Consider the following 24,099-nt stretch of genomic DNA (forward strand, 5'->3'; position numbering starts at 1 on the left):
TTTGCTTATTATATTAAAACTTTAATAAAAGAATGACCAAACACAAAGTACAGAGTGACAAAAAAGCATTACAATACTTGCAACAACAATAATTGCATAGAACAACCTTTCAAAAACAATGCACACAGTGGTCTGGAGACGTCATTTCAGATAAACAAGATGAAACCGGCGTTCAACCCCCTCCCACCAGTAAGTGCTCACTGAGGCTATTGGGAATTGAAAACTACAGTATGTTGTACTTAATGAAAACAATTTAGAGTACAGGAACAGCAATAATGTTAATCTTAACAGTGAATATATGATGAGACGGTGGTCACACATCTGTACAGGAAGCAGAGTCTCTTTAATGCTGAAGAGAATCTGGCTGCTAACTGAGCCTTCCAATAGGAATAGCGAATTAAATATCACCTCCAGCACCTGAGCAAGCATTTTTTCCCCTTGTTGACGTGTCCTTGAGCAAGATAAGGACTCTGCTGCAGATGTACCAGTGCTGCCTTGTACCCTGCACAGTGCTCTGACCTCCCTGTAAAGAGGTGAACGTAAAAACAGCACTTCCCAACGGGGATTGTACGGTATTACAATATTAATACATTTTGGATCATTTGAGATGGAAATTTGGACCTTGTCAGTGATCTTTAAACAATCACCAATGCCAAAAGACTTGATTAAATAATGAAAAATAATGAACAGCCTTAACCATGTGGTGGTTGAACCACATGGTCTGGCCATTTTTGGTTAATAAATTGGGTTAATTCATTCATTATTATTGCAATATCTCCAAAACTGGCCTACCATGCTGGGTCTAACCCAGATGTCAGTCAGTAAAGCAGTCACGTGTTGCATTTCAATAGCATCCACTGCTGCTGTGCAGTGCAGCAAGAGTAGATAACAGTGTTGACAGTGCACACTCAACCTCATGAGGAAATGTACCGCTGTGGATCCATGTAAAGAGGCCGCATCCTAAATAGCACACCAAGCCCTGTATGCTGTTCAGACCCGATATATACCCATTAAGCTTGAGCCATTCTTATTGAAATATTACAACAAACAAACCACTTATGACACTTTCAATATAAATCATGCATTTAGTCCCAGTCTGGTCTTAAACTCTCTTTAAGTTTATCAACCCCTTCGAGAGGCACTTAAACAGTTGAGCTCTACTCTACACCCACAAATAAATCTCTCTCTGTTTATTTCCTCAGCCTGTCTCCATCAGCTCGGCAGGAACCTGCCAGGAGGCCAAAGAGGCTGCAAACAAAAACCTCTCAATTCTTAAGTCAGACTCATTATTAGTCTGCAAGTAATTTTTCCTCTTTTGTGATTAAAAAATGTCTATTTTCCCTTGGCCAAAACAAGAATTTATTTTCTGCCTTTACACATCAGTTTAGTTTAATAAAAATCCCGACAGATTTAAAGGCAGAAAAAACTATCTATAAGGCTAACACCACAATAAATGTCTGGGTGAACAATAAATAAAGAATATTTTTTAAAAATCCAAAATAAAGCAAGGCTATGTAATTAATGTTAAAATTATATTTGAATACATTTTAGTAAGAAGAGTAGGGGTGACATCGTTGTCATTATTTGTGTACTCTTGTATAATAAATGATACATAGTTAAGCTTTTTCTATTCTATTATGCAGCTGCATCCCTGATAGCTTTGGACTATATATCTGAATATCTTGATTATCACCATTTCTGATGCAGAATTCATACTGTAAAAACACTGTACATTCATGCAGTTTTTAAATAAACAGTCAAGGGCTGCATTTGGAAACAACTGACTGTAACATGGTGAGCTAACCTGTTTGAATTGCTTAAACGCCTACAAAACGGCCCAGAAACTTGCAATGTGTCTAGACTGTTACAAAAATGCCAATCACACATGCTCATGAAAGCTCAATGAACCCATTTCTCCACTGGGGGTCCTTGTGACAAACAAAACAAAAAAAGTAATGATGTGAAGTGAAAAAAAACATGTCCCCTTTGTAACAGAAGTGCATGCAGGAGAACACCTCTTGGATTTGCTTTTTACTCTGCTTCGTACTCCTTTTCTATATCCAACTGAAGCAAAAGAAGAAAACTTGTGTCCAAAATGGTTCCATTGTCTGGGGACTGTTCACAGTGCCAATCGCCAAGAGGCAGTATGTTTGAAACATCCCACTTGATCAGTCTTACTTTAGCTGAGCTGCTTCATGAGGAGGCATATTTGTAGTCTCATCTGGTGAGGCTGGATCAGGAAGACAGATTAGATTTCATCAAAATGTCAAATCATGTTCCAGCGAAGACACTCCAAGCATCATCGTCAGGGAGGCACTCCAATGCTGCTATGTGTGATTGAAATATGGAGATGCCTCATAGACAGAAACACAAATACACACGCACACACCTGACCCTTCCTAACCCTCAATGAGCATGTACACACACACACACACACACACACACACACACACACACACAGATGATTGTATGGATGTGTTCAGTGGCTGATATCATCCCAAGCACAATCATTCTTCTGCTTGGCCATTTTTCGAACCACTCTCTCCAGCTCTTTGCGAGACTTCTGCTCCTCCTCCAGAAACTGCTTCATCCACTTATTCTCCTGTAAAACAAGAGAAAACAGTATTTAATAGGTCGTGTGACTGTTCCTGCTTGCAAACTCAAATGTACACTCTAGGACCAACCAATACATCATCAAGTGTTTATTGGTGACATTTTTATATATATTTCACTTATTCTTTTCCCAATTAATGTTAATATAGTTTTATGTGCTTTTATTTATAGTTTGGATTTCAAATAACAGTTTCTAGTTTTCTCTTCAAACCGTTATCATGAATTTACTGTTAGTGTTACTTTATTGTTTAATTGTAAATTAAATCAGACAAAGCTTTACCAAAAAGGTGTTTTAATGTTATGCATTTATGTAAATTAATGAATATCACACCGTCAACCGTCAACCACTTATTTGAATATTTGCAAATACGGAGCTTTATTTATTCTGCACAAAATAAGTAATTGGAAAGGCCCCTTCTTTGGAAAAAAAAATATCACAAAAACTGTAGTGATTGAAGTTTCAGTAGAACCAGATATAAGCCAGTTATAGATTCATGATGTTAAACATCTGAGTCTAAACTGGAAGCTTACAAGTCGGATCTAAAGGAGGAAATTTCCATTGAAGATTGGAGGGAAGCTCGTGTTAAGGCTCAGACACAAACAATTAATACTAAGTTACAGCTACTTCAATACAACTGGACGATTTATGTAACTAAATAAAAATAATGACAATATTCCTGATATTTGTTTTAAATATAAAAAGTCTCAAGGTACTCTCATAAAATATAAGAGTTTTGGAAGGTGGTTATTAATATGATCACAAAAATCTTATTTTTAAATATTCCCTTAGAACTTAAGGTTCATTTCACTTATACTCACAGGATCTTATTTTGAGAGCAAAAGAGTATACATTTATACAGTAGATATGTGTATATTGCAAGCAAAGCTACATATTGCTCAGTACTGGGGAAAAAGTGTTAAGCCAAATATTAATGTCTGGGTTTAAAATATGGCACAAGGTACAGGATTGTAAAAAACAATTACATACACTATGAGAAGTAAAGTAAGTTAAAAGAAAAAAAGAGAACCAATCTATTGTCATCAGATTTGTTTCATTCTCATGTATAGATGTGCCTTAAAAAAAAAAAAAAATCGGTTGGGCTCTAGTTAATTCAGCCGCGTTTGTAACCCCCCCGCCAAAATGTCAATGAGCACAGTGCCAACCGTTAAGTAGGACACAGAACTAGGTTGCTGACAAACATACAAAAGTCTCTAAACATACTGTGTTAGTGAAACACTTTCAATACATTAATCAAAAAACAAACTCACACTTACCTTTTTCAGTTCATGAACCTCATCCTTTAAAGCATACACAGCATCAACTAGGCTCCTGAAAGACAAACAAAGTAGTATGTTTTTCGAGACAATATCAATATTCATTTTTTCCTTTTCAAACAGCTGGTCATTAAATAAGCAGATAAAAAAAAACATTTGCTAACACATTTGTATATCAAGGTTATACTGGCGTCCAACTCAAGGTCATTCTGCGTAAAGATTCATGCCTCAACAGCCTAAATAACATCAATATCACATTTCTGAATTTAATTATAGAGAAAATTAGGATGGTTTGTCATTGTTAGTACAAGTACGTGAAAGCCTATTTTCGAAAGTAATAATGCGCATACTTTTCCTCAATAACTGTCTGCCCATTGCTCTTCATCTCCTCCACAATGATCTTCTCTTCCTCTGGCAGAAGCACCTGAGGGATGCACTCTTTCCGTACCGCTACACACACACACACACACATTTCTGGGAATTAATGGGAAAGCTTGATTCATGACTATATCAGCTGTTGAAGATGTACAATCTAAGAAGGTATTTAAAAGGAACAATTTGTCCATGGTTCTTACACAAACGCACACCTGTGGTGTTCTGGTGCAAGCTGGCTCCCGTGCAGTATGCCTCAATCACCCTCAATATCTGAGCGTCCTCCTCCAGAGCGGCCGTGCCTGTCAAAACCACAGATTATCAACACCATAAATACACACAGGAGTTTCATTCAGCTGATGGGACATTACTGGGTTTTTTTTAAAGGCGAGCAGGACACAATCATGAAGAAAAAAAAAAATACAGATAATGAGAATTCCACACATTGCATTGATGCAATGAACATACAATTACACTACAGGGGGTCTTGCAATGTCCACACTCCACATGTATTCATGTAAAGAATGGGCTACAGAGGCCTCAGGTCTGGACTATTCTTTTATATTATAGTAAGATAAGTCCTACTTTTCCTTGTTTGAACTTCGTCATCAGAGGGCTTCCGCTCTTTCTTCCTGTTGCCTGGCAGGAACTTCTTTATGGGCCGCGGGCTCCTGCTGGAGTCCTGGATGGGTGCAACATAACATTCAGTACCTCGCCACACACACACACACACACACACACACACACACACACACACACACACACACACACACACACACACGGCTCCAAACCAAACAGAACGCAAGCTTACAAGGATGCGCATCCCTTATGAACAACAACATCAAAGAACGAGATTCCATCAACAAACAAGGCAGCAAGCATGTGGTGATGACTGTGACCAAACCAGCCAGGTAATCTGTGCTAATATGAATCCTGTCTAACAGGGCTATACAAACAAGCACAAGACAACCAAAAATCTAATCACATTTAATAATTATTTCCACTTTTTTTTTAAAAGGTCCTTACCAAAATCATTTTACTTTACCACTGACTACTGTCAGGGAAGCTTTACCTGTGGGATACAGTGTTTACAAAGCCATGGGAAAGGAAGCTAAGGTGTTATCACATTCTTTTTTACATTCTATCAAACCACAATGATGTGGTTTTATGAATGACAGATTCTTTTTTTGCTGCTGGGTTGAGTTTAGGGTCTGAAAATAGGCACAATGACTGTTTCCTCTCCTGAGCACATTAAAAGCTGAGGTGTGATGAATAATTAGCTTACTAAAAATAACAATTTAGTCATAGTGACGTGCTTATACCAATGCAGATAGGTGGTGCTAAGTTGGGACTTATGAACATCATATTCTCTTATAATACTTTACATGATGTCATTTACCACATGCCCTTGGCTGGAACAGAGAATAGGGAAAATAGTAAACCAACCCTGAAACTCAAACGCAGATTCCTAAAAGTACCTCATAAGTATCAGGAGAAATAATTGAATGCATCATTAGAACCTTTAAAAAAAAAGGGGGCTCAGGGATTCACAGTAATAGCAGTAATAGCAATTCACAGCACCATCCACCTGCTTGGAGTACATCAATAGTGCATTATACACAGTGCACACATGTTGTGTGATATTTATGTTACTTTAAAGCTGCATAACATTTTTATGGACACTTGTGAGCAGAAAACTTCACAAGAGGCTTACAGACACAAGGCCCTGACATATAATCGCCTTATACGTAAAAGTTGTAATGGCCAACATGTCAAACAACTGTCTGCACATCCAGCAGACACAGAGGAGCTTTAGTATTCATTTGGAGTTATGTTCAATGGTGAATAATGAATGTGATAGTAAATTTGCACACCATTATACATGGATAATAGTTCCCACCAGGTTTTCCAGAAACATGGAATCAACTTAAAAAGAGACATCATCTAACCTATGACAGCATATTTGGGCTGCTGCTTAGTCAAATGTGATACGTGCAAATACACTCAGGGCTAAACGAAAGTAGATTTGACTGCACTCCAGAAATAGCACCCCTAGTAGAAATGAGACATTATGATGAGAAAGTTTTTTTTTTAACAGATACCATACATGGTGAGTGGCACCTTGACTCATTACAGGGTACAAGAAAAACAGAACAGACATGCAGGGCCACAGAAAACAGGAAACCAACAGATGACAATGAAGGAGGAGTGAAGCAAACAGAGCAATGGCATGCCAGCTCAACACACACACAGGCAACCCCTTCCCACCCACCCCCAAACCACATCCTTAGCCACACACACACAGATAGAAACAGATAGAGTGAGATCTAACCTACCTTCATGATATAAGACATCCTCTACAGAAGGCAGGATGGAGAAAGAGAGAAAAAGGGGAAATGTGCATGAAAAATACGATGAGAGAAGGTTGTGATAGAGAGTTAATGGTGAACATTTTTACGCCCCCTCTGCCATTCACCTATTATTTGTCTCTGCAGAATATGGTGATTACTTTGTGATAAAAAGATAGATATATGGAGAAATGGGGAAATTGGCAGAAAGATGATTATGCATTCAGAGAATTATGCATGCAATCTCTGCAGGGCAGAGAAAAAGACCCAGACAAGCCTGCTTGGTTCTGTTCAAAAAGTGAACAAGTGCCTAGACACATGTTAACTGTAGATACGCTGTCCATGATAACTGAAAGTGCTGACTGATAACTGTGAAAGCATCTACCTTCCATGTGGACCACAGAGTGAGTATCATCTCACTCATCAGAGACAAGTATCTCAACCACTGGTACACGTAGCGTTTTACAATGCCAGTCACACCTGGTGATCATGCTGCCGTTACTGGAATTAACTTCCTCAAAACCCAAATCATACCCTGCCATGTTTCAGACACACTTTGAGTAGTTTTAAATCTATTCTATTTACTGCTTCTATTTATAATTAATAATAATGATATTTGTTGCTGCTTTTCAGTCACCATGTACTTTATTTAGCTGGCTCACGCATTGTGCAAAGTACTAATCTACATAAATGCGAAGGGTTTTCCTGTTGTCATCACAGCACAAGCCTGTGACCACAAATAGTGGTCACATGTCAAACGTTACTAGTTGATAAAGGTTTTGTTGCCTCAATGAAAAGTACTCAAAACATTAGTTATTGAATAATAATAATTATAGTACAGTTCCTGCTACTCGTAGATAAAAACATTGCAACAGAAGAAAAGTTACTACACTGTTACAAACACTGAAAGCCACCTTGGTACTACGGTACAAAAATACATTACAGGCGGCTAACATGGCAACCAGTTACTACTGTGTAGGTAATAATGGTGTTTCAAACAACCCCTGAAATATCCAGTTTAGACTATAATCTATCCTCATTGAGTAAGAGTACTTATATTTTTAACCTTTTACTGCAAAATATGTGTCAATATTAATCCAATTAATGGATTAAAGGTGTGTGTGTCAACTTCACTTGTGTTATTTGCGTGTTTGGTGGAAAGCTTTGTGTAAAAGAGGACACTGGAGGTCTGAATAAAGTAGAGAAAGAAAAGAGGGACAGTGGGGGACTTCTTGTGGTTTCTGATTAACAATGTACTAAATGCTGCTTATAGAAGACGCATATCAAGCTTGTGTAGGTTTGTTTGTGCAGCTCTACAACCTCCTACCTCTTTGTATCCCAGTGCAGCAGAGGGTTTGAGTGGAGGTGCAGGGCGCAGACAGCTGAGAGACCAGGGCTTGCTGATCTTCGGCTGTTCCAGGGGGCCGCGACTGACAACGCTGAGGCTGCCCAGGTGGGACAGGTGAGTGGGGGTACCGACCATGCTCAGTGGTTTGCCTTCTACAGTCTACATGGGACAGTCAAAGAAGACAAGCAAGTCTGTAAGAAGTATGCATGCAATGAAAGATGAGTCTAATGTCTCCTCAGGGTTTTTCACACCTTAGCATGGTGCAGGGTTCACTTTTGGTACTGGTTTGACTTTATATTGTAATGTGTGTGTTTGTGTGTCCTAACCTTTGAGATGGTGCCTGCAGGGCTGCCTCCTTTGGTAAAGGGCTGAAGGTGTTCTAACCATTCCTGTAACTCCTGGGCACTGCTGCAGAACACTGTAATACGATCGATCATGCTTCCTGCAGCGCATAAACACACATGCAACACACACACACACACACACACACACACTTCCTTCAGTGAAAGTTACGTATGGCTGACACAAGTGAACACATGCCAAAACCACAACTAGAACAGACAATTTAGGAAATACAGGTGTCATTTAGAGATCGAATGATGTTTGTCTGGATCTAGTTTCCCCTAAAATTGAGCATTTCATGCTGTGTGACAGTAACAAATACATGATGCAAAGTTAACACTGTCAAACCTGTTGTCCTGGCTAACAAAGGCATAAGGCATGTAAAGCAACATGTTTGATGTGATTGTCATGGTGGAGACTTCCATTTCTAACTGTGGATGTCAAACATTTATTATCTAAATTATCTAAATTCATGTGTAGCAACTTTGAAAAGGTAGGGCAGGTTTGATATCCTTTTATTGACTGACTCTTTATACAGTCTATGGTTACAACTCATTACAATGCTATATCCTCAACTAAACTAAACTACAGAAGAAGAATCATAATTTTCTCCAGAGCTTCAGATGCAAACCTGTAATGTCAAAGGCATAGTGGGCATTGTCTGCATCCTCCGCATGTCTTGTTACTGTGGTGCCTGTCAGTGGCAGTCTTCCCTGAAAGGGACAAACAAAAAGAGGAAATAAGTCACCATATCATATCATATCATATATCATAGGTAGGAGATATGTGGTATATCTTGTCTATCTTATCACCTGAAATTAATGACATGAGTTGGAATTATGTGCCCATAAAAATGAAAACTGACACAAATGGAAAAATTACTCATAAAAAAAAGGTAAGGTTCACGGTGTACCTCACCTGATAAATAAAGCCACTCATCCGGGGACTGGCAGAGAGCATAACTAACACATTAGGGAAAAGCATTAGATAGCGCTCCTCTTTTTCCTGCAAGAGAGACAAAAAAGATTTGGTGGCAATGTGACCTTTTAGTTTATGCATACATGTACTGCAACAGGTTGGCTGGTTAAACAAAGGTTTTCATAGATAGCCATTGGTTTCTTATTTGCCAGTGAAAGGAAGGTGGCTGGTGTTGTGGGCTAGTTTATGTCACACCTACTGAAGCAAAACCATCATTATAGTTGACATAAGCAACTAGATAGTAGCTTGGCAAAGCTGATCCTTGTTGTATGAATGGAAAACAAGATAAGCTGACAAGGAGGTTGAGTTGCAAAACAAATAAGGTGACTGACATGGTGGTTGGAAAGTGGTTGGCTGTGATTAAAAGAGGGTGAATCCAAATGTCTATCTTGGGCTTTCTTCCAACCACTGAATCAAAGTCGACCCCTACACAGAAACCACACAAGAAAGAGGAGATGGCTTTTCAGTCTGCATATGGCCTACATAGGTTTCTGTTTTGAGACTTGAGAGGGATACTGAAGTAGCAAAAAAGGAGGACAGATTTCAGCACCCACGGTTCATGAACACTAGGAACACCTATAACACATTTAGGTAAAGAGAAATGCCTCACATTTGTTTTAAATAATGATAAAAATGCTGGGTTTCGGAATTGAAGTTACCGGCAGTGCCCTGGTAATAGTGAGACTTTGGTCAAATGTAGAGCAAATGTAGAGCAAATGTAGAGCACTTCACCTCGAGGTGCAGTTAACACTTCCTCCATCTGCTTGCCTGCATCAAACACCACATGCATTCTCAATCTAGCACAAAATGTCACATATAAAGACCCAATATGAAACATGCAGGCTGTGAAGAGATTAGCTGATGGAGTCTCAATTTGGACTGAAGAAAGGACAGAATATAAAATTTATTGCATATTTCTTTCTTTTAAGATTACTGTTTTCGGTGTTTTGCCTTTATTGGATATGAACAGCTGAAGAGAGACAGGAAAGGGAGAGAGAGAGGGGGGATGGCACACAGCAAAGGGCCCCAGGCCAGATTTGAACCCTGGCCTCTGCGGTAGGGACTCAGGCTTAGTACATGGTGCGCGCACTCTACCTGAAGGCTAGAGGCTAAATCTGAAGACAAATATTAAAACATTTTTTACTGTGTATTTATTGAGACATGGATATGATAATTTTAATGTTACAAGGAATGACTCCAGTTAAACTTTTCCAAAGTCTTTGAGAGTTGGGAAAAGAAGCCTACAGAAGTCCTTCTTACAGTCTTCTCTGTGCGTACTAAGGCAAATTTTGTGCTTAGTAATGCAATAAATCCTGTGACAGTTTTCCTTCTACAATGCTTTTCTATCCTCTTTTACTAAATGGAACCCAGGGGACTCAAATCTACAGCTTTCACTAAGACAGCCAAATCCCAACAATTAGATGGAAAAAATGACAATTGATGTTAGTTCTGGTCCTCCTGGACTGTCAAACCCAACACGTCTCTCACCTCACTGGACCCATTTTTCACATGGACCTGGGACATGTAGGCCACGTGGCCCAGGCTCTTCATGCTGTCTCCCTCCCAGGCCCGCACTGGTTCTGACAAGATCTGGAGCTCCAGGTTCTTGCGCTTCCGCAGATCCTGGCACTGTGTCTAAACAGAAATATTCACATCAGTCAATGAAGATGACAAACTGTTTCATAATTTAGGGAAACAGTGAGATACACAGGGCTTCTTTGGATAGATTCGGAAATAACTGCTATTCATTATCCATTTCTGGAGTTGAAGAGTTTCAGTCCAAATTCCACAATGTCAAATATGTGACACCTACTCTTACAAAATTAGTGCTTGTTTAACATTTTTGTTGGTTTCTTGCCCTTTAGAAATAGTGAGTAATGAGCAGTAGAGAAATGTTTTTCCACTATGGATATGGCTTTGGAAAATGTTACCGTTTACTTTTTACTACGTTTTTTTTTTTTTTTTCTTTTTTTGTCAGAGGTATATGGACTAACCTGCAACATAAAGTAGAACATTTCAGGTGCTAGGCAGGGGCTCCCCCTCTTCAAACAGGAAAAATGACAATGCAACATCTGCCATTTTCCACTGCCGATTATACAAAAAGGAGGTTCTGTAGACGGAGCACTGCAGATATGTAACTAGCATTTCTTAAGCGCCTGCCCACCCAACCACACATTCAAAACACACAAAGAAAAATGAGACTTGCAAATTACAATAGTCAGTATTGTGTGATGGTTTTTTTCTCTCGCTTTCCTGTGCAGCCTTGCTGAAGAGACATATGTGAGTCACCTATCTATTCTTACTAGGAACTCGCAGATATACCAGGGAAATTGTGTCTCAGAGTGATCTTCGCTCAGGTACAATGCGGTTGCTCATTTCTTATCCAACTCTTCTAAAATGGCATTTCAGTTCACACCCACTGTAGGAACGACATGATCACTCAACATGCAGCAGGGAAAAAGCTCAGGCACTTGCTTGAGTTCTTTATTACGAAGTAATACATTACGTTACATTGTAGCCCATCTGACAACAAATGTGACATCACAAAAACTCTAAACAAACAGTCAAAAATAACCCACACACGAGATGGATTTAATTTGAGTGTTTTAGTCGGTTAATTAACATTAGAGATTATAATACGTTCAGGAGATTAGCATACATTTGAAAAGCAAATTTACTTAAGCCACATTTGACCTTTAAATATTTGTTGGGGAAATAAATGAACAAAAACAGGAAATCCAGCAGATTTACAATCCAATAATTGAGAATTGACATATTGAGCTTACAGGTTACTTGGCTTACAGGTTGTTTAGCGCAGCCTTGGAAGGAAGCCTAATCCCTGGTGAAGATTAACAAAGGTGATACAGTTTAAGGCTAGTTTAAGCATGCTGAGCCCCCTGGACGTCCCAGACTTACCACTAGGCTTCTAAATGCTGCTGTTGCCTTTACAATGTCAGCATAGTCTGGGTGGGCTTCCTGTGGCGGAAATAAACAACACATCAGTCCTCTAAAAGCAAGACAAGTATTTATAGTAGGTATGCTGTGATATACAAAGGAAATCAGAAACTGAAAGGAATAAAGACTCAGGCTTTCATAATGTTTTTAAACTTTACTACTAACATATATTGTCAGACATTAGTGGTCATTTAGTTGTCGAGAGTAAATAAACTAAATTTGAACAGTTAAAAGCTGTCGAAACTGTGGTTACAAATATACAGTACAGTTATGAATACAACATTCCAATAGAATTTTCTATTTTTATATTTATCTTGTGTATTAAAGAAATATATTAAATTATATATTATTTCAGTATATATTTAGACATTATATATTTATTTTCTCCTGTACCTCCACATGTCTCTCCAGCTCTTGCAGCAGGGTGGGGTATTTGTCGAGCCTCATGAAGGGCTTACTGAGACTGGTGGTCAGGGTCAGGATCCCTGGAGGACTGGCTCCCTGGCTCTCCATGAACTTGTCTAGTTCCTCACTGTTAAAACACACACAAACACAGATTATTTCTACTGGGATAAACTACAGAGCAGCACCCTGATTGTACAGGTCAAGGTTCAAGAAAACTTCAAAGATGCTGATTTCTGATGACATGAGAACTTGATGGTACCATAAAATCATTAATGATACAATTTGGTCATTTCATCACATTTTTGCTTAGAGTAAATTGAAGATTTATTTCAATATAAAGTCCTAATTTTTATTAAATATGTCTGAGTCCAAACACAGTAGGGCTGGAATTCACATATTTTGCATACAATAGTGGTTTTACCATACAGTTAATTTTCAGATATGCTATATACTCCAAGATATTTAATTAATTAAACATGATGTTATCTATATGAAAAGCTCTCAGTTTCACAGAATTTTACAGATAGTTGAGATGAAAAATCGTGTGCTGAAATGCAGAGTATGAGCCTTTTTAATAAACACACATAGTGACATGAACACATGTAGTTATTCCAATATCTAGCACCCATAAACTGACAAATGTCTACAGTAAACAAAGGAAGCATCTCTGCTTCAGTAATCCAAGAAAACAATATCAGAAACAGTGTACTTATAACTTATAGCAAGAGACCTTATCATGATGTATACTCAATATTTGTCCCACCTGTGATACACAGAGGTTAGAATAGCTAAAATATGTAAATGAAAGATGACTACACTTTTCAGTTGTTAACTATAGACAGAGCTGCAGTGTGGCTTTTGACAGCAAATAGCAGCAGTTAGCTCAAACAGCAGGAAGAACGGTGGCAGCATCAGATAGACTTCTAAAACTTCATATAACCCCAGTTCTTAGATCCAAAATTAATTGGATCCAGTAAAAGCTAAACTATATAACTGCTTCTAGGTATGGCAACATAGTAGATTCATTCCCGTGGTTAATTTTAATTTAATTATTTTTAGATAATAAATATGTTGGTACTGAATTCAGATTTTGTGACAGCAAACCCATGACATTAAAACATTTTTTATTAGTCATTGTTGTATGCAATGTGCTGTGCTGTATGCGACTGCAAGCAACTGTAATGGTGTAATGTGTGCAACTGGACTGCGACATGTTCACTTCACTGCAAACCTGAAAATAACGGCATTCATGAGTTTCCATGATCCAAAACTTGAATCATACAGTGTCCTGTAGCAACACTAACTGGTAACGTTGGGTAAATGTGAATGTCAGAAATAGGCTCCTGCAACTGAAATACAAATGTGCTTACTGTTCAAAAAGTGTTTTGGTTGCCTGTCAACATAACCACAACTTCATATATCCTGTCAACAGTCGGCTTCCTGTGTGTAATTCAACTTAATCTGCAGCTCACAATGTAGAACCTTACAAGCCACTTCTACTTCATTCAAGATTGTATCATTCAAACTGCACTATGGCCATTTTAATATTTCACAGTGACTGTGATCTATGCAATACAGATTCGTAACAGTGGGTCCCACTCAATGAGAAGGATGCATTTTAATAGTGCCTGGAGGAAACTTTCAGCACACAGGGACTCAGTATAACTGCTCAGACTCAGTTTAGCCTCCTGGTCACTTACAGATGGGAAGCCTGACACCTTGTGGTTCAATGATAAATTACAACTCATCAACAGAAAACAACATGCATGCAACTTTAAGTCTGCTCAACATCCACGCCCCCCCTACAATGGCTCTACGCCCCCCAGTTTGAGAACCACTGCATTACAGGGTGCATATGTCATATGAGTTGTGAGCAGTTCAATCAAATAGTGGTTTTCCTGTTTCATTCTTATAGCTTTTAGGGGCTAGATAAGAGAAGAGTTTGAGAAATAAAGCTAATTTGTGTAGCAGAATTTTATACCCAGGAAATAATCTCATGACCCCCATCTATTCATCTTGTGACCCCCTGTGGGTATCCCAACCCCAGGATGGGAGCCACTGGTTTATATTATAGTTTGAAGGATGTTGTTTATGTTTCGGAAAAACCTTGTTAACCAATACAAACTTGTAACATTGATCAGCTGAGTGAGTCTACCACCATGAGGCACATTAAAGTCAATCAAAAGCCTGAAAACTTCAACCTGAAAATTAGGCTAAATGACTTAACACTGTTATGTGACAGCAGGGCTACAAATTTGCACTATTCATCCCAATTCTCAAATTACCTTCATGATTTAAAATCAGACTTTACTTTGTTGTAGTAGTGAATGGCTGTGGTATGCTGTTTTGTGTGCAGGGCTGACCTGTGGTCAGTGAGGATGCAGACAGCTGAAGGGTGGCTGGAACAGTAAGCCAGGTACAGAGTCTTGATCTGACACATCAGGTTTAAATAGCAGCCTGCCACTCGCTGCTGGGCCTCTGGGACTCTGCAAAGTCAGAGAGACAGAGACAAGGTTAGAGAGGTAAAAAGAGTGAAGAAAGAAGAAAAGGGTTGGGTAAAGAAGAGAGATATGGAAAGAGACAGAGATGATGATATACTGAATCATTTTCTGAAAAACTGAAAAGCTGTAATTATTTGAGGCATCTGTAAGTTTTATCCTGTCAAAGACGTTTTTACTGACAGGAAGAATACAAGACCGTTCTTGCAGTTTTGAAACCTGGCAGAATACAGGTCTTTGACACTCGACTTATTTCTCATCAGATTAACAAAAGCACCACAAAACCATAATATCTTAAGATTACTTTAACTGAATTTGACCTCATGGTCAAATTAAATGGTTTAAGATATTTTAAGGGCAATTTATAGACTTTACACACTTCACATTGCTACTGGTCATAAGATATATGAATGCATTTTCCTTCTCCAGAGGCAGCCATTTGTTTCCAGTACTTTGGATGTCAGAGTTTCCCCGACAGTGCATGAATGCATGCAGATTTTTCAAATCAATGTGTGCAAAGATTGTAACTTTGAGACAAATACATTGGGCTGCATGGTTACTTTGCAAGTTGATATCTGTACCATGAAGAAACGAAGAGGAAGAGATATCCAGGGAGGAAGGAAGTGATTGCAAAAATATGTATGGTGCTTTGCGGAACACTTGGCAGTAATGTATAGTATGTGTGCAGTGTAGTAAATGTACTGGAAGACATAAATGAAAACTAGAATGCTCTTCTAAAGGCATTTGATTGTGTCTTATGGAACAAGCACAGGAGGATGTACACTGTGGTCCAAACATTGCTCTCCACTGAGATTGTTCTAATAGAAGTTGAATATAACTGATCAAAATACAAAGGTTTTCATAGAGGTCTGTGTCCAGCATGACTTACTTGGTATAGTCCTCCAAAGTCACACATAGTCCTTGCTGGAAGGTGAGGATCTCCTCCAGGTTTCCACACAGGGAGGCGCTGTCTGCACTGCTCAGCCTGAATGAACACATATTTAGCATAAGTGGAGAAGATAACGACTGTCCTGCAACATGCATGATGAAAGAAAGTTAAGCATGAAAGTACAGTAAGCATTTTCATCGATTACAAGTTCAGTAAATTCAAGAATATTGATTTATTTCTGAAAATGTTCATATGTTAACCAAAAGATTTCCGTGGTAATCCACAGTGCCCTCTGCCTTAAGTGACATCTTTTGCCCATTTCCTTGTCATTGCTCTTACTTGTCGCTGGCTTGCAGGGGCCGTAGATAACAACCCAGCACTGTTTGTAATTCTTTGACAAACTCCCGCTCATGTTCCAAGATGTCCTGTACCACCTGCAAAAGCATAATCAGCAGAAAACTTAATGTTGCCAGATTCCAGGAAAGCACAGTATTTCCTAAAAATTAAATTTTCAGGTAAAACTGGTTAATAATCTGGAAAAAAAACTCTGGAGGATTTTTGCTTTTATTAGTCCGCAATACTTCATCAGCACTTTTGTTATTTTTGGTAGAAAACAAAGTGGTGTAGTGCTGATGTGATTTAAAATGGAGAAGTTACAGTATTTGTTGAAGCTAAAAACAAGAAAACTCTAATATGACAAACAGACACACTGATCCCATGGTCACTAAGTATTTTGGATTACGCATGAGTAACAAAAGCAGCTGTAATTAAAAAATGCAGTCAGTATGAGCTGAAATCCATCACTTTTCAGATCTTAGCTCATTACTCTGCTAGATGATTTCAATTATGTTCTTGTTTTTTCCCCCCACACCTTTTAACACACCTTTAACCTTTTTTAACCTTGACATGTGTGACCTGACAACCAAAATAGAAAGAAAAGCTATGTTTTGACAAACTCCAATAAACAGTTAAGATATAAGAATCATACATTGTAAATGTATGAATTCCTGCTTTAAGTATGATTAAGATCCGCATAAAAACAAAAATTTTGTGTAAGCGAAATGACTATAAGAAATAAAGAATATATATTTTCACATGTCCTAAATAATTTTGACTCACCACACTGTAGTAGTTCTTGGTCAACTGAGTTCCTTTAGGAGACCCTGGCTTCTCTGTAGAGGAGATAAGCAACAAGGGTTGGAGAGCCCCTCAGAACTAATTCATAATAAAGATTTAAAAAGACATTTATACTGAATATCCAGACAATAATAACCATCTTAGAAATCAGTTTGGAATTTTAAACATCCAAGTAAATACATTTTCTCCCCTTCTTTTAGGGAAATGTGTTTCAGATAACCTCTTAAGTGACCTACACAAGTTACAATGCACAACAGAATTTTTATTTTTTCCAGCCTAATGAGACCTTAGCATTTGTATCTAATATTCTCTCCTGCAAATAATTTTATTTTGTGTTAATTAGTGTTTATACTACGTGTTGGAACACAAATGTCAAAAATATCACGCTATCCCTCCCTGACCAGGAGGCTAAACTAAGTTGCTATCTGTTTTGCAACATGACGTTTTTTATCACAGCTTTTTGTTGTTGTTTTTTTTAATAAACAACAATGTCACTGCACTATCATACTCTACTACAGCACAATCTTTACACTTCCAAAATAAGTTTCACAAAATGTATTTTTTTTATACTATACAAAATGTTTGCAATAAACTCTTTTTGAAACTGACAGCACCATCATGCTCAGGAATTCATGATCTTGATTGTGTAGCCCAACTCACCGCAGGGCTTGATCTCCCGGACGTAGTTACTGGGGAACCAGCCTGTCTTGCCGTTGAGTGAGCCCTCCCACCATCCTCCCTCCTCCTGCCGCGTCACAAGGATCAAGTCACCTTTACTGAATGACAGCTCATCCTCATTATTCTGCTTGAAGTTGAAGCGGGCTTTCACCATCTGCTGCCCACCTCCACCGTTCTCAGACATCTCCTGTTAGAGAGGTTGACATAGATGGTCAGCAACTCAAATACAAATCTCATGGGGTGTATCAGCAAAAAGATGCATATATACAGTGCATTGAAAAAAATATTCACCCAATCTTTGACCTGCACATTTTGCTTTTAAATTTGGCTAGGGCTTTGTATGAAATGGTTTGTGCTTCTCTTGATATAATTATTTCTTCATTGTGCAAGAGAATGCAATGTGTACTCATCTGGGGTAAATGACTGCTAAATGATCTGACAAATTCAATGTAAAAAATGTGCAAAATGTCGAAAATCAAATTGGGGTGAACCTGTTTCAAGCATGTGAAGTGAGTAGACAACAGAAAGACAGAAAATGTAGATATACAGTATATAGAAGAGGCCATACCACTGATTTGGATTGTCTACGCAGAGAGCCTTTGGATTTGGCAGAGGAGAGTGTGTGAGAAGATGTTGACTGACTAGGAGAGGGGGCACCAGACTGGGCACATGACCTCTCAGCAGCACAGTCTATGGACACACACAGAGGAAATACGGAGCCTCTGTTATTTTAGTTACATTGATGTTTGAACTTATGAATCCATGGTCTTATTCTCATCAGGTGAAGAACATAATTTCACCTTGAAAACGCACACACAGACACACACACACACACACACACACATCATCACAGTTGATGCAGGTGCACATACTTTGAGGGCTGACAACTTGATGATAATTTATGTGAGTATGGTCCATTGCTCTGCACAGCCCCAGGACAGTAAACACACACGCACACACATGGGCTACACATTTACAATGCCTGACAGAATAATCTGATTTAACCAAAACTGGCACACTGCACTGAAATAAAGTTAAGCAGCTGTAAAAAGGAAGGCAACATGCAGTCTCTATATTTTTTCAAATATCTTATATTTTATTATAATATAAATATGTCTCAGTGATCAGTGTCACTCATACTGTCTATGTGTTGGTCCAACAAATAAATTCATTCTGACTAATTGACAGACATTTAACAACATTTCCTCCAACCCTGTCTCTTATCTGAAAATAAAAATCAAATGTATGTTACTGACATGCAACCCTTCTACATTGTCATCACTGAGCAACTGCAGCAGACGAACTGTGATTTAGAGTCAGTAGCTGCCAGCTGTTCTGCAGTGTGGGTGCAGTCCTTGAGATGCACTGACGGACGTATCAGTTTTGTTGCCAGTACTCACTTGAAAAAACACACAGCAGCCCTGCAACCTCTTACGGGCTGACAAGTAGAAACACACTAACTGAAGACTCCCTATCAAATGCCAACTGGAAGCTAGCCAGGTCCAGTGTCTAATCCTTAAAAAAAATATATATATATATATATATAGAGTCATAAGAGTGCCCCATTACTAACTTTAGTAACCTCTAATTCAGATCCAATAAGGAGTTCAACTCAGAGACTATATGGTTGACAGATGCTTTGGTGCACTTTCACATGCAGGCAGTAAAATGTGCTATGTTTACACTTTTTGCGTAATCTTGTTTTATCAGCAGATCACCTGCAATCTATGTAATGGTAAGGTGGAAAAAGGCTGGAGACTCCCAACTGTTTTCTGTATGATGAGACGTCAGGGAGGCCTAACTGATATGATGAAAAGGACACTGAAGACAGTGGGACAGTCCACATGTGCCGCAGGTCAGGCTCATGGATCCCACATGTTACTCCCAACACACGCAGAGAAACCTAACAAGCCCTTCTCTCAGCTAAGCTCTGTGGTTACCACTGTTATTTTTGTATGCAGGCAATGTTCAGAAGCATTTACCCTAAACAAACATAAATGCTGAGCACAGAAATGCATAAGGCTAAAGCAAAGCTAGGCTTGGAAGAGGATCACGAGTAAAAACACAGAGACCTCCTATCAGCTAACTTGTGACTAATCCACTTCAAATCAAGTTCACTTCTGAAGATGAGAGAACAGCTGCTGGGCATAGCCAGCCTATAAAAGATTTGCACATCAAGTAGAGCCCGGCACTGACAGAGGATTCTAGTCCACATCTCACACTGTGGCAAGCATCATTCATTTAAGTGCACTTAAGAGATTGATCATGCATTAACAAAGTCATTGCAAGTGTAACATATCACCAAAGGAAGGCAATGTCACGCACTGTTGAAACAATTAGCCAATTAATTGATGGTTCAAAAGACAAAAAATTAATTTACAACAATTTTAGTCATGAATTAATCATTTAAGTCATTTATCAAGCCAAAATGCCAAACATTTGCTGCTACTAGCTTCTAAAATGTGAGAATTTGTCTGTTGCTATAATAATAATTATAACTTGAATATCTGGGTTTTGTACTGTTAGACAAAAAAAGCAATCTGAAGACAACACCTCTGGGTCTGCCAAACTGTGAAGGTCATTTTTCATAATTTTCTGACATTTATAGACTAATCGATTAATCATAAACATAATCAACAGGATAATCAATAATGAAAATAATCATTAGCCCCAGCACTGATATTATGCTCCATCTTTACTGTCAATCAGACACGATCTAAGGCACATATCCTGCTACACTGTTTACATACAGGAATGTCACAAACACAAGTTCTCAAATAGCCCGGAACATTATGCATTTATTATAAAGCATGCAGAGGTGGCAGACTGGTCTAAAAATGCTGACTAAATAATTCTAAGACTCTCGAGTGAAATAATTAGCCCCAAACTGCTGTTGGGCTGCTGCACTGCAAACCATTTCATGCTGCGTCCTTTTTTAAGAAATGCACTTGAGGGTGTATGTGTGTCAAAAAGCGATACACTCATATTTGGTCACATTATGCATCTTGCTTCATTCTGAGCTTAATCTAAATGTAAAAAACACACAAAAACAAAAGAGGATATTATTCAGGGTGCAGCAAGCTATGGATGCACATGGGTAAATATGGCACCCAGCATGACACAAACACACACTGCCATGCCAGCTGCTCATTGGTAACACACCCAAACATGATTTAGAATGGCTGCATGGACAAAGTCTGTGAAAAATGAGGCAAAAGGCTCCTGGCCCGTGCTAATATGTAGCTACATGTACTGTTTATCCATTATCTAAGATTGTTTATTGGAACATTTGCATCAAGTGACAGGGGAGGGATGAACACAGAAGAAGCATTTTGTGCAGTATATAGCATAATATATAGACTTTCACTGAATTCATGTTTTCTTTTCATGACATTAGATGCTTCACTTTGGAATGTAAAAACGGTAAACTGTAATGTAAAAACTAATACTACTACTCACTACTATTTGATTCTTTACTTTCAGAGAAGACAAAATATTATCAAGCAGTCCCCAATAGACGCAACTGAAGGTACAGAGAGAAACTGCAAAACTCTTACCTTGTGTGGCAAAGTTGACTGCCAGCAAAGTGTTCAGTACCTTGCCAAAATTTTCGCCAGTGTATAACCACTCGGGTTCAAACCCCTGGATGGAAAGGGAACAGAGAAGATGCTATCAGACTAACAACCCCAAAACCATCTGTTCGTACAACCTGGAATCCATCAGATGTGGAAGAAGACTAAGTCAAAATTAGAACTTTTCTACAGATTGCTCAGATCTGAGCAGTGATGCTTGCTAAGTGCACACAGATAGAGAGAGAGAGACACTCATTCTAGGCTGCAGCACAAACAATTAAAAGACACACACACACAATGAAACGCACACAGGGATTTGAATAAGCCTATAACAAGACAGAAATAAAAACTGACATGTTGAGCGTGACCCATATTTTGTGACTTAGTGGTTTGTAATAAAACAGACAGTGCCAGACTCATTTGCTCATTCGCTGTGCACTTGAGCGCACACATAGATGCTCTCACACACACACAGACAGACACACAAAGTACCACTGCTTGCTTCCTCTGTCTAAAACAGCTATCTTCTTTCCTTCAGCCGATAAGGTTTCACATTTTAAATAAAACATCTTAAATATAGAGTTTGAGTAGTACAGTCTTGGTCATGAGTTGTGTAAAACATAATTCAGAGTTACAGCAAGTGTGGCCATCTTTAGGTATGAGATCAGTGTTAGGGTCTACAAGACTACCAAGATTTACTCAGCTCGCTTTTCATCAAGAAAAAATAGCAAGAACACAACGTTGGGAAAAACCCATTCGCATTGATAAAACAAAATGAAGGAGCCAATAGGTCTTACATCACAGTATTGACCTTAATCAGTAATAACTGCTCCCACTATTGACATCTTGACTATGGTTAGTAGTTTCAATGAGTCATGTTACGAATTCATGTTACTCTTAATGACTGAAGTAGTGTATAAATCTGAGCAAATCAACTCATGCAGTTTATAAACACAGCAAAAAAATCTGAGGCTTTGAGCAGTAATTGGCACTTCCTCTTTCTGCATCTCAGGGCAGAAGTGAAAGCAGTATGCCTGCTCTCTTTGTGCAGTCACAGGACAAACAGGCACTATTTGCAATGGCAAAAAAGAGAGAGAAATGTTCTATATCCATGATCACATCACTGACCAAAGGATGGGTAGGGCTCGCTGTAACGCCACAGACATCCCCTGACTGATACATTTGACAGTGGCTCTCCAAAAACTTCTGGCCATGAGCTACTGGCTGGCCGCAAAAGGTCTAATTATGGGCTAAGGCAGGGTTGGTGGATAAAAGCAATGGGGACCTCTCAGACATAACAAGCCAGCTGGGCAGAACTACTGAACCACTTGACTTTGCAGTGAGCCAGGCTTGCTGACTCAATTAGCTGTTTAAAGAAACCAAGCGATGTGATTCACGACCAAAAAGATTATTTATAAAGCTGGAGGAGAAATTACTGTCCAGTGTGGCAGTCACAAACAGGCTGGTACAGAGACAGAGAAAACTCCCACCATCTGGAAATGATTTGCCCCTTTCCAATATTAGGACGTCTTCTAAGCAATACAGGCTTGCAGTGTATGCCTAGGGGAGTTTTTTTTTTTTTTTTTTTTTTTGCAGCTACATACAAATATCAACGTCACTGCAGCATAAAAGAGAAAGGGAATTTAAAAGGAAGTAACTACTGTTGAAAACTAAATTGTGGCCATTTGAAAACAGAGGCACTTGTTATAAGGGCCTACAGTTCACTTCGTGAGTGACAGCATGGCCGTGTGAGGAAAACATATGCCAGCAGAGTAAGCAGATCAAAACACAAGCAAGAGTGTGTTTAAAGGCAGTGAGCTCAGAGGGCTAAGTAAGGAGATAATGAAAGAGAGAGGTCAAAACATTGTACATGAAACTTGACAGATACATAGCAACTTACCTCCACTTTCAAGGACGAGCATCCTCTTAAAAACTCCCTGATGTTGGAAATGCAGTCGGCTTCAGTTCTCGGATCCTGACAATACTGAGCACACGCACACACGCGCGCGCGCACACACACACACACACACACACACACACACACACACACACACACACACACACGAGATAAATATATAAACACAGACCTCGGCTGTATGGCAGATAGACGTCTAGCACAAGCACTTACCTAACGCCGATGCTACTGTCATTTCAGTTACACACAAAAGCGCATAAAGTAACATTGTTGTAGCAGTGGACAAAATAACTGTGGATTCTTTCTGCGTCTCCTTCATGAATACATAACCATTAACACATCAACGTCAAAGTAGCCAGATTTAAGCTAAACATCCGCTCACTTTTCCAACTTTCAAAATAAAACCCTTACTAACGGCCGCGTCGTAACGTTCAAAGATGAATGTGAAGGACAAGTTTGTCTTTTGGCTGCTTGTAAGTCCAGGCTGTTTCCTTTCATCATAAAGTATGACAACCAAACAGAGAGAGCCACAAACTAGGCAGGACAGTACATCACACAAGAGAGAAGTTACTACTTCCGGCTTTATTCTAGTTAGCTATTTCCCGTTACTTTGACGCCGCTTTTTCAAAGGGGAGGTCGCACCGGGAAGAGCCGAGCCTTTCAGGAGGAAGTGACGAACTGTCTTTGCAACTGTTGTTTATCATTATCAACTTTGTCATCTCAACAATTAAACCAAGCATGTTATTAACGTTGATTTATCACGTCCATAAAAAA

At 38.9% G+C, this 24,099-nt stretch overlaps 1 protein-coding gene across 7 annotated transcripts in view; it reads right to left on the reverse strand.

Moving 5' to 3' along the window:
• arhgef6 (Rac/Cdc42 guanine nucleotide exchange factor (GEF) 6) overlaps positions 1-24,099 on the reverse strand; it is a 25,677-nt gene continuing 1,578 nt past the window's right edge. The window contains exons 1-22 of one of the 7 annotated variants that reach the window (XM_044204406.1): positions 23,539-24,099; positions 23,311-23,394; positions 21,396-21,480; positions 18,407-18,528; positions 17,821-18,025; positions 17,143-17,195; positions 16,363-16,457; positions 16,024-16,119; positions 15,000-15,122; positions 12,625-12,763; positions 12,193-12,252; positions 10,765-10,911; positions 9,217-9,303; positions 8,930-9,011; positions 8,283-8,398; positions 7,936-8,115; positions 6,597-6,617; positions 4,846-4,942; positions 4,476-4,562; positions 4,239-4,362; positions 3,889-3,943; positions 1-2,602 (exon numbers count right to left, since the gene is read on the reverse strand). The exon at positions 23,539-24,099 is cut by the window's right edge and continues 403 nt beyond it. In XM_044204406.1, coding sequence (XP_044060341.1) covers positions 2,480-2,602; positions 3,889-3,943; positions 4,239-4,362; positions 4,476-4,562; positions 4,846-4,942; positions 6,597-6,617; positions 7,936-8,115; positions 8,283-8,398; positions 8,930-9,011; positions 9,217-9,303; positions 10,765-10,911; positions 12,193-12,252; positions 12,625-12,763; positions 15,000-15,122; positions 16,024-16,119; positions 16,363-16,457; positions 17,143-17,195; positions 17,821-18,022 — 1,887 coding nt within the window. In that variant the 5' untranslated portion in view covers positions 18,023-18,025; positions 18,407-18,528; positions 21,396-21,480; positions 23,311-23,394; positions 23,539-24,099 and the 3' untranslated portion in view covers positions 1-2,479. Of the gene's footprint in view, positions 2,603-3,888; positions 3,944-4,238; positions 4,363-4,463; positions 4,563-4,845; positions 4,943-6,596; positions 6,618-7,935; positions 8,116-8,282; positions 8,399-8,929; positions 9,012-9,216; positions 9,304-10,764; positions 10,912-12,192; positions 12,253-12,624; positions 12,764-14,999; positions 15,123-16,023; positions 16,120-16,362; positions 16,458-17,142; positions 17,196-17,820; positions 18,026-18,406; positions 18,529-21,395; positions 21,481-23,310; positions 23,395-23,538 lie in introns of all 7 variants that reach the window. The other 6 variants (XM_044204403.1, XM_044204399.1, XM_044204400.1 and 3 more) reach the window with 6 other exon arrangements.

Source organism: Siniperca chuatsi, linkage group LG8 (assembly GCF_020085105.1).
Source record: "Siniperca chuatsi isolate FFG_IHB_CAS linkage group LG8, ASM2008510v1, whole genome shotgun sequence".
NCBI classification, from domain to species: Eukaryota; Metazoa; Chordata; class Actinopteri; order Centrarchiformes; family Sinipercidae; genus Siniperca; species Siniperca chuatsi.